The sequence below is a fragment of the Lissotriton vulgaris genome, chromosome 6 (genome assembly GCF_964263255.1).
Source record: "Lissotriton vulgaris chromosome 6, aLisVul1.2, whole genome shotgun sequence".
NCBI lineage: Eukaryota > Metazoa > Chordata > Amphibia > Caudata > Salamandridae > Lissotriton > Lissotriton vulgaris.
This window is the reverse complement of record NC_141694.1, coordinates 792856771-792873007: the sequence shown is the minus strand read 5'-3', so window position 1 is coordinate 792873007 and position 16237 is coordinate 792856771. Positions and strand designations below refer to the sequence as shown.

Below are 16237 nucleotides of genomic sequence, written 5' to 3'. Positions count from 1 at the left end.
ACCACTACCACCACCACCACCACATCCACCACCACCACCACATCCACCACCACCACATCCACCACCACCATGTCCACGACCACCACGTCCACCACCACCACATCCACCACCACCACATCCGCCACCACCACGTCCACCACCACCACCACCACCACCACGTCCACCACCACCACGTCCACCACCACCTCATCCACCACATCCACCACCACTGCGTCCACCACCACCACGTCCACCACCATGTCCACCACCATTTCCACCACCATGTCCACCACCACCATGTCCACCACCACGTCCACCACTACTTCCATCACCCATCACCACCCATCACCACCACCACGACCACCACCACTATCACCACCACCACATCTACCACCACCACATCCACCTCCACCATGTACACGACCACCACCAAGACGTCCACCACCACCACATCCTTCACCACTAAGTCCACATCCACCACCACCACATCCACCACCACTCAGTCCACCACAACCACGTCTACCACCACGTCCACCACCATGTCCACCACATCCACCACCACCATGTCCACGACCACCACCAAGACGTCCACCAGCACCACATCCACCACCACTACATCCACCACCACTACATCCACCACCACCACGTCCACCACCACCAATTCCACCACCACCACGTCCACCACCACCATGTCCACCACCACCATGTCCACCACCACCACATCCACCACCACTGCGTCCACCACCACTGCGTCCACCACCACCGCGTCCACCACGTCCATGTCCACCACCAATACCACCACATCCACCACCACATCCACCACCACACCCACCACCACGTCCTCCACCACCACCACCACCACCACAATCACCACCACCTCCACCACCACCACCACCACATCCACCACCACTACTTCCACGACCACCTCGTCCACCACCACCATGTCCACCATCGCCACCACCACTTCCACCACCACCACACCCACCTCCACCACCATCACTTTCACCACCCACCACCACCACCATGTCCACCATCACTACCACCACCACCACCAAATCCACCACCATGTCCACGACCACCACCACCACGTCCACCACGTCCACCACCACGTCCACCACCACTATCTCCACCACCACCATGTCCACCACCACTGCGTCCATCACCAGCATGTCCACCACCACCACGTCCACCACCACACCCACCTCCACCACCACCACATCCACCACCACACCCACATCCACCATCACCATGTCCACCACCACCATGTCCACCACCACCACGTCCATCACCACCATGTCCACAACCACCACAATGTCCACCACTACCATGTCTACCACCACCATGTCCACCACCACCACCACGGCCACCACCACATCCACCACGAGGCCACTACCACATCCACTACCACCACCACGCCTACCTCCACCACCACCACATCCACTACCACCACCAGGTGCACCAGCAAGTCCACCACTACATCCACCACCACCACGTGCACCACATCCACCACCACCACTACATCCACCACCACCACGTCCACCACCACCACATCCACCACCACCACCACGTCCACCACCACATCCACCACCACAGCGTCCACCACCAACTTCATGTCCACCACCAACACCATGTCCACCACCAACACCACCACATCCACCACCATATCCACCACCACACCCACCTCCACCTCCACCTCCACCACCACCATGTCCACCACCACCACAAACACATCCACAATCACCACCTCCACCACCACCACCACCACCTCCACCACAACCACATCCACCACCACTACATCCACCACCACCATGTCCACCACCACTACGTCCACCACCACCATGTCCACCACCACCACAAATAATCTGAATGTATGGCCGATTGGCTTTGCCAATGCTTGTTCTTCTCATGTTGGTCCCTCAAAGGAGAACAGCTTCTGTAACATTCTTTAGATTGGGTTACCTTATCCTACCTGTGCTTACGTTTAGAAAATTGTATTTTAGGTCTCTCCTGAGACGGCGCATTTGCAGTTGCTTATGAGACATTTTGTTAGCATACATGGGTCTTACAGCCCGCCCATCGCTCACTAATGGTTGACTGCATCATCACTCTCATTTCCACAATCACTACATAGACCACCACTATGTCCACCACCACCATGTCCACCACCACCACGTCCACCACCCACCACCATGTCCACCACCACTACCACCACCACATCCACCACCACCACCACATCCACCACCACCACATCCACCACCACCATGTCCACGACCACCACCACCACGTCCACCACCACCACATCTACCACCACCACATCCGCCACCACCACGTCCACCACCACCACCACGTCCACCACCACCACGTCCACCACCACCTCATCCACCACATCCACCACCACTGCGTCCACCACCACCACGTCCACCACCATGTCCACCACCATTTCCACCACCATGTCCACCACCACCATGTCCACCACCACGTCCACCACTACTTCCATCACCCATCACCACCCATCACCACCACCACGACCACCACCACTATCACCACCACCACATCTACCACCACCACATCCACCTCCACCATGTACACGACCACCACCAAGACGTCCACCACCACCACATCCTTCACCACTAAGTCCACATCCACCACCACCACATCCACCACCACTCAGTCCACCACAACCACGTCTACCACCACGTCCACCACCATGTCCACCACATCCACCACCACCATGTCCACGACCACCACCAAGACGTCCACCAGCACCACATCCACCACCACTACATCCACCACCACTACATCCACCACCACCACGTCCACCACCACCAATTCCACCACCACCACGTCCACCACCACCATGTCCACCACCACCATGTCCACCACCACCACATCCACCACCACTGCGTCCACCACCACTGCGTCCACCACCACCGCGTCCACCACGTCCATGTCCACCACCATTACCACCACATCCACCACCACACCCACCACCACGTCCACCACCACCACAATCACCACCACCTCCACCACCACCACCACATCCACCACCACCACATCCACCACCACTACATCCACCACGACCACGTCCACCACCACCATGTCCACCATCGCCACCACCACTTCCACCACCACCACTTCCACCACCACCACACCCACCACCATCACCCACCACCACCACCATGTCCACCATCACTACCACCACCACCACCAAATCCACCACCATGTCCACGACCACCACCACCATGTTCACCACCACCACCACATCCACCACCACTACATCCACCACCACCATGTCCACCACCACTGCGTCCATCACCAGCATGTCCACCACCACCACGTCCACCACCACACCCACCTCCACCACCACCACGTCCACCACCACACCCACATCCACCATCACCATGTCCACCACGTCCACCACCACCATGTCCACAACCACCATGTCCATCACCATGTCCACAACCACCACATCCACCACAATGTCCACCACCACCATGTCCACCACCACCATGTCCACCACCACCATGTCCACCACCACCATGTCCACCACGGCCACCACCACATCCACCACGAGGCCACTACCACATCCACTACCACCACCACGCCTACCTCCACCACCACCACATCCACTACCACTACCACGTGCACCAGCAAGTCCACCACCAAGTCCACCACTACATCCACCACCACCACGTGCACCACATCCACCACCACCACTACATCCACCACCACCACGTCCACCACCACTACATCCACCACCACCACCACGTCCACCTCCACATCCACCACCACAGCGTCCACCACCAACACCATATCCACCACCAACACCATGTCCACCACCAACACCACCACATTCACCACCACACCCACCACAACCTCCACCACCACCTCCACCACCACCATGTCCACCACCACCACAACCACGTCCACAATCACCATCACCACCTCCACCATCACCACATCCACCACCATGTCCACCACCACTACGTCCACCACCACCATGTCCACCACCACCACGTCACCCACCTCCACCACCATGTCCACCCCAACTACCACCACCACATCCACCACCACCATGTCCACGATCACCACCAAGACGTCCACCAGCACCACATCCACCACCACTACATCCACCACCACTACATCCACCACCACCACCACGTCCACCACCACCACTTCCACCACCACCACATCCACCACCACCATGTCCACCACATCCACCACCACTGCGTCCACCACCACCGCGTCCACCACGTCCATGTCCACCACCAATACCACCACATCCACCACCACACCCACCACCACGTTCACCACCACCACATCCACCACCACCACATCCACCACCACCACATCCACCACCACTACATCCACCACGACCACGTCCACCACCACCATGTCCACCATCGCCACCACCACTTCCACCACCACCACTTCCACCACCACCACACCCACCACCATCACTTCCACCACCCACCACCACCACCATGTCCACCATCACTACCACCACCACCACCAAATCCACCACCATGTCCACGACCACCACCACCATGTCCACCACCACCACCACATCCACCACCACTACATCCACCACCACCATGTCCACCACCACTGCGTCCATCACCAGCATGTCCACCACCACCACGTCCACCACCACACCCACATCCACCATCACCATGTCCACCACGTCCACCACCACCATGTCCACCACCACCATGTCCATCACCATGTCCACAACCAGCACATCCACCACAATGTCCACCACCACCATGTCCACCACCACCATGTCCACCACGGCCACCACCACATCCACCACGAGGCCACTACCACATCCACTACCACCACCATGCCTACCTCCACCACCACCACATCCACTACCACCACCACGTGCACCAGCAAGTCCACCACCAAGTCCACCACTACATCCACCACCACCACGTGCACCACATCCACCACCACCACTACATCCACCACCACCACGTCCACCACCACCACGTCCACCACCACCACATCCACCACCACCACCACGTCCACCTCCATATCCACCACCACAGCGTCCACCACCAACACCATATCCACCACCAACACCATGTCCACCACCAACACCACCACATCCACCACCACACCCACCACCACCTCCACCACCACCTCCACCACCACCATGTCCACCACCACCACAACCACGTCCACAATCACCATCACCACCTCCACCACCACCACATCCACCACCACTACATCTACCACCACCATGTCCACCACCACTACGTCCACCACCACCATGTCCACCACCACCATGTCACCCACCTCCACCACCATGTCCACCCCAACTACCACCACCACATCCACCACCACCATGTCCACGACCACCACCAAGACGTCCACCAGCACCACATCCACCACCACTACATCCACCACCACTACATCCACCACCACCACCACGTCCACCACCACCACTTTCACCACCACCACATCCACCACCACCATGTCCACCACCACCACCACATCCACCACCACTGCGTCCACCACCACCGCGTCCACCACGTCCATGTCCACCACCAATACCACCACATCCACCACCACACCCACCACCACGTTCACCACCACCACCACCACAATCACCACCACCTCCACCACCACCACCACATCCACCACCACCACATCCACCACCACCACATCCACCACCACTACATCCACCACCACCATGTCCACCATCGCCACCACCACTTCCACCACCACCACACCCACCACCATCACTTCCACCACCCACCACCACCACCATGTCCACCATCACTACCACCACCACCACCAAATCCACAACCATGTCCACGACCACCACCACCATGTCCACCACCACCACCACATCCACCACCACTACATCCACCACCACCATGTCCACCACCACTGCGTCCATCACCAGCATGTCCACCACCACCACGTCCCCCACCACACCCACCTCCACCACCACCACGTCCACCACCACACCCACATCCACCATCACCATGTCCACCACGTCCACCACCACCATGTCCATCACCATGTCCACAACCACCACATCCACCACAATGTCCACCACCACCATGTCCACCACCACCATGTCCACCACGGCCACCACCACATCCACCACGAGGCCACTACCACATCCACTACCACCACCACGCCTACCTCCACCACCACCACATCCACTACCACCACCACGTGCACCAGCAAGTCCACCACCAAGTCCACCACTACATCCACCACCACCACGTGCACCACATCCACCACCACCACTACATCCACCGCCACCACGTCCACCACCACCACATCCACCACCACCACCACGTCCACCTCCACATCCACCACCACAGCGTCCACCACCAACACCATATCCACCACCAACACCATGTCCACCACCAACACCACCACATCCACCACCACACCCACCACCACCTCCACCACCACCTCCACCACCACCATGTCCACCACCACCACAACCACGTCCACAATCACCATCACCATCACCACCTCCACCACCACCACATCCACCACCACTACATCTACCACCACCATGTCCACCACCACTACGTCCACCACCACCATGTCCACCACCACCACGTCACCCACCTCCACCACCACGTCCACCCCAACTACCACCACCACATCCACCACCACCATGTCCACGACCACCACCAAGACATCCACCAGCACCACATCCACCACCACTACATCCACCACCACTACATCCACCACCACCACCACGTCCACCACTTCCACCACCACCACATCCACCACCACCATGTCCACCACCACCACCACATCCACCACCACTGCGTCCACCACCACCGCGTCCACCACGTCCATGTCCACCACCAATACCACCACATCCACCACCACACCCACCACCACGTTCACCACCACCACCACCACAATCACCACCACCTCCACCACCACCACCACATCCACCACCACCACATCCACCACCACCACATCCACCACCACTACATCCACCACGACCACGTCCACCACCACCATGTCCACCATCGCCACCACCACTTCCACCACCACCACTTCCACCACCACCACACCCACCATCACTTCCACCACCCACCACCACCACCATGTCCACCATCACTACCACCACCACCACCAAATCCACCACCATGTCCACGACCACCACCACCACGTCCACCACCACCACCACATCCACCACCACTACATCCACCACCACCATGTCCACCACCACTGCGTCCATCACCAGCATGTCCACCACCACCACGTCCACCACCACACCCACCTCCACCACCACCACGTCCACCACCACACCCACATCCACCATCACCATGTCCACCATGTCCACCACCACCATGTCCACCACCACCACGTCCATCACCATGTCCACAACCACCACATCCACCACAATGTCCACCACCACCATGTCCACCACCACTATGTCCACCACGGCCACCACCACATCCACCATGATGCCACTACCACATCAACTACCACCACCACGCCTACCTCCACCACCACCACATCCACTACCACCACCACGTGCACCAGCAAGTCCACCACCAAGTCCACCACTACATCCACCACAACCACGTGCACCACATCCACCACTACCACTACATCAACCACGTCCACCACCACCACATCCACCACCACCACCACATCCACCTCCACATCCACCACCACAGCGTCCACCACCAACACCATGTCCACCACCAACACCATGTCCACCACCAACACCACCACATCCACCACCACATGCACCACCACACCCAACACCACCTCCACCACCACCATGTCCACCACCACCACAACCACGTCCACAATCACCATCACCACCTCCACCACCAGCACATCCACCACCACTACATCCACCACCACCATGTCCACCACCACTACGTCCACCACCACCATGTCCACCACCACCACATCACCCACCTCCACCACCATGTCCACCACAACTACCACCACATCCACCACCACCACATCCACCACCACTACATCCACCACCACTACATCCACCACCACTACGTCCATCACCACCATGTCCACCACCACGTCCACCACCACCACACCCACCTCTACCACCACCACACCCACCCCCACCACACCCACCATCACCATCCCATCCACCACCACCGCATCCACCACTACTATGTCCACCACATCCACCACCACATCCACCCCCACACCCACCACCAACACCACGTCCACCACCACCACCTCCATCACCACCACATCAACCACCACTACGTCCACCACCACCATGTCCACCACCACCACATCCACCACCACCACATCCACCACCACATCTACCACCACCACATTCACCACCACCACGTCCACCATTACCATGTCCACCACCACCATGTCCACCACCACCATGTCCACCACCACCACAGCCACCACCACCATGTCCATCACGTCCACCACCACCACGTCCACCACCACCACGTCCACAATCATCACCTCCACAACCACCTCCACCACCACCACCACCTCCACCACCACATCCAGCGCCACCACGTCCACCGCCACCACATCCACCACCACACCCACCTCCACACCACCACGTCCACCACCACCAACAACAACCACATCCACCATCACCACATCTACCTCCACCACATCCACTACCACCACCACATCCACCACCACGACGTCCACCACTACCACGTCCACCACCATCACGTCCACCACCACCACTTCCACCACCACCACGTCCACCACATCCATCACCACTATGTCTACCACCACCACGTCCACCACCACCACGTCCACCACCACCAACAACAACCACATCCACCATCACCACATCTACCTCCACCACCACCACATCCACTACCACCATCACATCCACCACCACATCCACCACCACGACGTCCACCACTACATCCACCACTACCATGTCCACCACTACCACGTCCACATCCACCATGTCCACCATCACCAAGTCCACCAAGTCCACCACCATGCCCTCTACCACCACCACGGCCACCACCACGTCCACCATGAGGCCACCTCACTCTATCTATCTATCACCCTCACTCTATCTATCTATCGCCCTCACTCTATCTATCTGTCGCCCTCACTCTATCTATCTGTCGCCCTCACTCTATCTATCGCCCTCACTCTATCTATCTGTCACTCTCACTCTATCTATCGCCCTCATTCTATCTATCTATCTATCTATCTATCTATCTATCTATCTATCTATCTATCTATCTATCTTATCTATCGCCCTCTCTCTCTATCTATCGCCCTCACTCTATCTATCTATCTATCTATCTATCTATCTATCTATCTATCTATCTCCCTCACTCCATCTATCTATCGCCCTCACTCTATCTATCTATCTATCTATCTATCTATCTATCTATCTATCTATCTATCTATCCATCCATCTATCCATCTATCCATCTATCTATCCATCTATCTATCGCCCTCACTCTATCTATCGCCCTCACTCTATCTATCGCCCTCACTCTATTGATCTATTGCCCTCACTCTATCTATCTATTGCCCTCACTCTATCTATCTATTGCCCTCACTATATCTATCGCCCTCACTCTATCGCACCCACTCTATCTAATGCCATCACTCTATCTATCTATCTATCTATCTATCTATCTATCGATCACCCTGACTCTATCTGTCTATTTATCTATCGCCCTCACTCTATCTATCTTTCGCCCTCCCTCAATCTATCTATCACCCTCCCTCTATCTATCGCCCTCCCTCTATCTATCTATCGCCCTCCCTCTATCTATTGCCCTCCCTCCCTCTGTCGCCCTTCCTCCCTCTATCGCCCTCTATCTATCTATCTATCTATCTATCTATCTATCTATCTATCTATCTATCTATCTATCGCATCACCACAGCATCACTCAGGGACACCACAGCATCATTCGTCGCCACCACAACATCACTCAGCACCTCCAAAGCATCAATCTGTGCAACCGTTTAACAAAAACTGGTTCAAATATGTTCTCTCAATGTTTCAAGCTTTATTACAAATGTCACAAAAAGATGTTAATATTTCACTTCTGTTCTTGGATTTTCGTCACAATTAAATACACTGAACATAATCTTCACAAAAGTTATTTTCAAAAGTTTAACCTATTGCCATTATAAATTACAATAGCTTTTATTTAAGTATTCATTATTGAAAAATGTTTAAAGCCATTGTTATTTGTAATATCAATACATCTAAGTCACGTAAATACAACACATATTGCATTACAAATGCTACAGGAGTCACATTTGCGAAAGTTAAAACTATTGGCATTGTAAATGACAAATCTAGTAATTTCACTATTTTCAAAATCAACACAAATAAAAAATTGGTCATTTACAATACCAATAGCTCAAACTTTCATAATGTGAGACCTATTGCATTGCAAATGCTTGTTGTAGGACAGAAGGTGAGTGATAACAGTATCTTTCTCATTTACATGTAGAGTTTGGTCTTTTAATTCAATGTGCCCCTCCCTCAATTTAGAGAAAGAGGTACTCAGCCCACAACTGCTAAAATGCTGGATTTGGATATCCCAGTCTGAGTGCAGGCATTATTTTTTTTTAATGATTTTTATTGATTTTTGTATAAAATCATGGAATACATAAATTTACACTGAGAAAGTTCATCATAACCCCCTAGCCCTCCTCCCACCCCATAGTCTGGCAGGCTTCTATAGGAAAAGAGAAGATAAAGAAAAAAGAATATACATTATGAATACCACATTATGCATCGTTTGGCCCCATATAATACCTGAGTGCTGTGCCCAGAAATCAATCACAGAACTGACATTTGAAAATAATAAAACAAGCTACATCAAGCTAGACACATGTATAATAATAGCACAACATAAAAATCTTCAAATAAGAATACGAATAAGAAGAGTGCAGGCATTAAAAGAATCTACCTTTACCCTTCACTGGAAATACTGCTGTTCCAGCTTCATCTCCCTGACAAGTCTTTACCCAAGCCGGCATCAAGATATGCTCCATGCTACTTGAATTCCCCTCTTCTTTATGTTGTAGATAGAAAAACATAAAAGACTTGCCGTTTTTAGGTAACTGTGTGGTGAATGTTATCATTCAGGTCTTGTTTTAAAATATATAAAGTATTGGATATTTTCTAAACTGGTGTGAGTTTCTTTTGTAGTGTTTTTTTCACTGTATTACTGTTGGTTATGTGCAAATGTTTTACACACTGCCTCTGAGATAAGCCTGACTGCTCATGCCAAGTTACCAAGGTGGTGAGCAGGAGTTATTTTAGGGGTGTAACTCCCTTACCCTGACTAGGAAGAAGGGTCCCTACTTGGGCAAAGGTACCTACCTCTGCCAACTAGAGACCCCCAGTTTTAACAGTACCCCAGTACCACCCATCCCCAAATGTTTTTATTCTGGAAACATAATGTGTAGGATGCAAACCATCTCTTTCTCCTCTGCCTACTTCTTTTTATTTCATTTACTGATGTTTTCTCAAATGTGTCCTTTTTCACTTTCTTTTGGCTGCCTGCTCTTCTTGTTTTCTCATTTTCTGTGCTCAATCTTGCTTCTGTTCAGCGGCAGTGCCTCTTCCATTTGAGGATTTTTTTCTGTCACAAATAAGCTTAATGGTGCAGATGGGGGCTGTACTGATTTTAAATTCTACAATAGAAAGAGAATAGAGGTATAGGGAGAGAGGAGGATTTCCTGCCCCAAGGCAGTGAAAGTAGAAGCAACAAAATCAATAATTTGCGGTTTTAATCTCTCAGTACCTATATTACTCCCTAGTCTGCTCTTTTACCCATACTTGTTAAACCCATTTTACTTCAGGGCTCACATAAGCATGTTGTAAAATATGTATTACTTTTCTGGTGATCTCTGCACGACATTTCCCAATGTCACAACAAAGATGTTAGCTTGTAAAACAAGATCATTAGAAATCAGGGTAGCATTGCAAATAAAAGCAAGTCTTTACTCGTTTCCTGCTAGTGACCTGAATTTGCTTTATTGTTTCACGTTGGTACTATGCAAAATTCAGTTCGAAATTCCTAAGGAGATGGTTAGTTTGTCAGCCTTATAAGCATAGTGGCCCTGTAGATAATGATGCAGGTGGCCTTAAACATGCAATCAAATCGACTTCCACTAGGGTATGGGTCCTGCAGTCGAAATTCTTCAGGACCTATATGTGCCAGGATATGTACAAGCAGAAAAATAAAGAAAATTGTAAGATAAAGGACCAGATTTTTTAAATAGAGAACTCTAATTTGACAGCATACGGGTCAAATGGACACTACAACCTTCAGATTTGTGGTCCTTCTGCTTATCCCTCTAGGCCAGTGCTTCCTAAACTGTGAGTGTCATGAGACGATTTGAGGTGAGTCGCCAAAGTCCAGGCAATAAATAAAGATGTATTTAAATACGGGCTTTAACATGTCACGTTTGCGGTGCTTCAAAGACAGAGGTCAAATATCAGGCAATGCCTTCTGCTTCTTATTTTTAGGCCGAGCATTCGAGACCTCTTGTAAATACTTTAGTATATACTTATATATTAGTATATACTTACACATGTATGTACTTTGTGGGCTCTGGAGATCAGCTCTAGGACTTGTCTGCTTCCGCTTGTGGACTTTTTTTTCAGTTCAACTCCCTCTATTTAACTGCCTTAATAAAATAGGACCAGTAGAAGTCAGTAAAATACCAGAATTGTTTTCTGCTGAGGGACTTTCTTTTTTTTATTTTTCTGGCAAGTGCCTCTATGTAACTTTCTTGAGAGAAAACGACCATCAGAGGTCAGTAAAATACCAGAATCACTTTAACATTCTCCAGATTCCAGTGCATGGATATTGTCTTCTACAAGCACCCGTAGACAATAATATTTTTTTTCAAATCTTGTATTTTTAGTGATATGACCACCAAAAGCCCTGATTTTATATTAAAAACAGAGCTTTGGACTATACTATTTCCAGCTGAAAGGCAATATTTCTCTCCATGTTTTCCCATACCTGGTGTGTCACACAGTTTGGTGCTTAATTTCTACCATGTTAAAGAACAGTAGATGTTTCAGCACCCAGAATAATGTGCTGAATAGCTAAATACATATAAGATCCCGAAGGCAAGACTGATTGCATTGCAAATACTTATTTAACACCGAGGCTGGTGTAAACAAGCTCCTCTCACTTTGCAGTCACAGAAAGCAAAATAAAGTGAATTATGTGACAATGATGCTGGGGTACATAAAGTGTAAAACAAAAGCAAGAGTATGTAATTTTTCCTAGCAAAACAAAAAATGTAAATACCTCTGAATGGCCTGCACACATTTAGCAGTTAGGATAACAAAATGAAACACATGTTTTTGTAATTCTAAGGTATGATGGAAACAAAGATCTTAGTAGGATCAGAACAAGTCAATACACTTTACTTAGTGATGCACAAATAATACATATTTTCTGCATATCACTATCATTTGTGTGCAATATAGCTTTATCTATAAAACTGTATGTCTAGGCAAATTTAGTGGCCATTTCAACGGAAAATGTGCTGTCTGCAAATAACAATGCACTACCACTCGATGCTCTATTACAGTACAAAATCGCCCACCTCATGTCCATTAAAGCTAGCTGGGTTGCAAAAGTTTGTCATACTAAAACGTGGGGTGTGGTTCTAAAAAGTTTGGGAAGCACTTTTCTTGGCTACATGATGTTTAGGTTTACACCACTCCTTTTGTACCCATTGTTTCTGTTCCAGGACTTTTCAATTTAATTTCCTATTTGTGCCTCTTTCACTTGTGTGGAAGCTGGTCGAATGTTTTTGTCACATTTTCCTTGAGATTATATGTTCTAATGTTATTCCAGAGCCTACATCTGGTCTTATATTTTTATCACCTGTTGTAGACCACTCATGGCCATTCCCAGAAACCTTGGGCACCTCTGTTTACAGGAGTTCAGGCTTGGGAGTAATTTAATACTCCATGATGGCCATTTACCCATAGAAGCACTGTTTTCCCTTGATGCACAATTCTTGTCATTTTAGGCAATGACAGATTATATGGGCCTCGCAATTAAGAATGACAACCTGGTGTACGTGTACAACTTAGGAGGTGGGGATGTCGAGATACCTTTGGACTCCAAGCCCGTCAGTACCTGGCCTTCTTACTTCAGTCTGGTCAAAATTGAAAGGTAATTATGGCTTATGCAAAAAGCATTATTATCAGTGAAATTGTTGTGTTCAGGCGATCAAGTTTTAGCTTGCTGCCTATTTTTCAAAACCTAACATTTCCAATATGGTGTTCCTATTGTTCAATCATGAGTATAGTGTCCTATAGAATTTGGGAATTATATCTACACTGGGTAACTCCATTTCCTTGATATTTTGGTCTTGACCCACAACTAACAATAAAATTGCATGTGAAAAATTTGATCTCAGCAGTAAGTTCTCTTTACTCGTTTTGTGCTATTACCCCCTTGCTTTAAAGAACTAACGTTTGGCTGAGAAGTTTCAAGTCTTGCTTTGATCAATTCTTGAGCCAGAAGCTTGATTTTGGAATGCCTGCATAGGTCCACTGGCACTTTTCTCGTGAAACTGTCCCTCGCTGCAGTCAGGTGTGTCTCTAGGCAAAACACAAGTGCATAGCATGTTACACAAAATTTAACGGCCAGAGCTGCCGACTTTGGGACTGAGGAACCAGTTTCGAACTTGGCGTTGGCTCAACATCCTGTCATTCTGAGCAAATCACGTATTTTTCCTGTGCCTAAAAAAAATACCAAAAAAATCAGTGTGTCCTTGTGCAATGTAAAGAGCTTCAATACCTCTGGGACGTGTTCACGCTACATAAAATTTGTATGTTGCTGATATCCAATTCAAAGCAGCTTAGTCACTGTAAAACAGTTCATTTTGGCACACGTATTTTTGTATTTAAGAGCAGAAAGTCTGAGTTAGACGTAAAGATCTGTGTTGAAGGAATGTGATAAACCTAGATGGTCACAGCTTTCCAAACACAAAAGTCGTATGTTCCACCATTTGGTGAAACACATTCAAACCAAGGCATCTGACCAAAGAATAGTGGCTGAATTACTGTTTACTGCAAGTCAATAAAAACTTTATAGTTTAAATACATTTTATGTGAAATTTTCATCACTGTACATGACAGCATGGCATTTCTTCCATTTTTGGTATGCCTCTTACTATGTTTTATTATGCATCATTGCTGATACATTCAGTTATTTCTTTTTGCATCTTTATGGCACTCTCATGCACTTTTATAGTTGAGTCCTACTACAAAAAATAAAAGATAATACATATTTTACTTTACAGTGCCCAGCCTAGTGAGTGTGTCTATATATTCATGTACAATCTTCGTCAATTGAAATATTGACTAAACTTTATATGAGAATAAGGACAACATAAACAGTCAGACTGCACTGGCCAAACTGAGAGGTTTCTCTTGATTGTCCAAGAAGCGACAGTGTACCTGGAATGCACAAATACAAACTACATTTGTGTGGACTTTTTACGCTCCCTTTAAAATAACACATATAACACAATGATGTCCACAAAACTATCTTGAGCCTTAGGAACAGATGAGGTTTAGGACTCGAAGACTGGATACTCTGGGCAAGTTTCTAGTTTTCTATGGTACAGAATTGCAGATCTGTTATTTAGGAAGAGGCAAAAATCCCCTTGCCAGGCATAGAAAATCGAGGGACATCTGAGCTGGAAAGAATTGAAACTGGCACAATCTGGTGAGTCCTGTTTATGGATCTCTTGAGGGTGATCCTTTCTGCGGTTTTAACTTTGATATCCCAGTCTAGTCCCATAGACTAAGGTGTTGTTTGCTACCCCAGTTGGGAAGAGCCATTTGTGCAAAGTTATGAAGGGTAACTAAGGTTGATATCCTTGATGATAGAATTATGGTTAGTCCCTGTTGTAGCTCATGTGCCACACGCTTTAAACTCTCAACAACATCCATCTTGATTTTGGTAGCCCAGAAACCGGATCAGACCCTTTCAAATAACCGCACCGGTACATCAGTACCAAGCTCTTTATGAAATGGATGTATATGCACTTCCAATGGGGAAGAGTAAAGGGGATTCCGTTGAAATAACTAAAGTCTCACCAGACTCTCTAGCAAAGCCGCAATCTCTCACACATATAAGTCTGTGTCCATGAATCTCTAACACACTAAGAAATAGTAGCGTTTTAATTTTAAAACTATTTATAGGGAAACCAGAGTCTGAACTCTTCTTCCGATGTTTCATGGTCTAACATTTATTGTTGTGGTTTGTGA

At 49.7% G+C, this 16237-nt stretch overlaps 1 protein-coding gene across 1 annotated transcript in view; it reads left to right on the top strand.

The window, feature by feature from the left end:
* LAMA4 (laminin subunit alpha 4) overlaps positions 1–16237 on the top strand; it is a 583946-nt gene that overhangs the window by 430344 nt on the left and 137365 nt on the right. The window contains exon 22 of the mRNA XM_086926829.1: positions 13984–14129. Within this exon, the coding sequence (XP_086782955.1) occupies positions 13984–14129 (146 nt within the window). The remainder of the gene's footprint in view (positions 1–13983; positions 14130–16237) is intronic.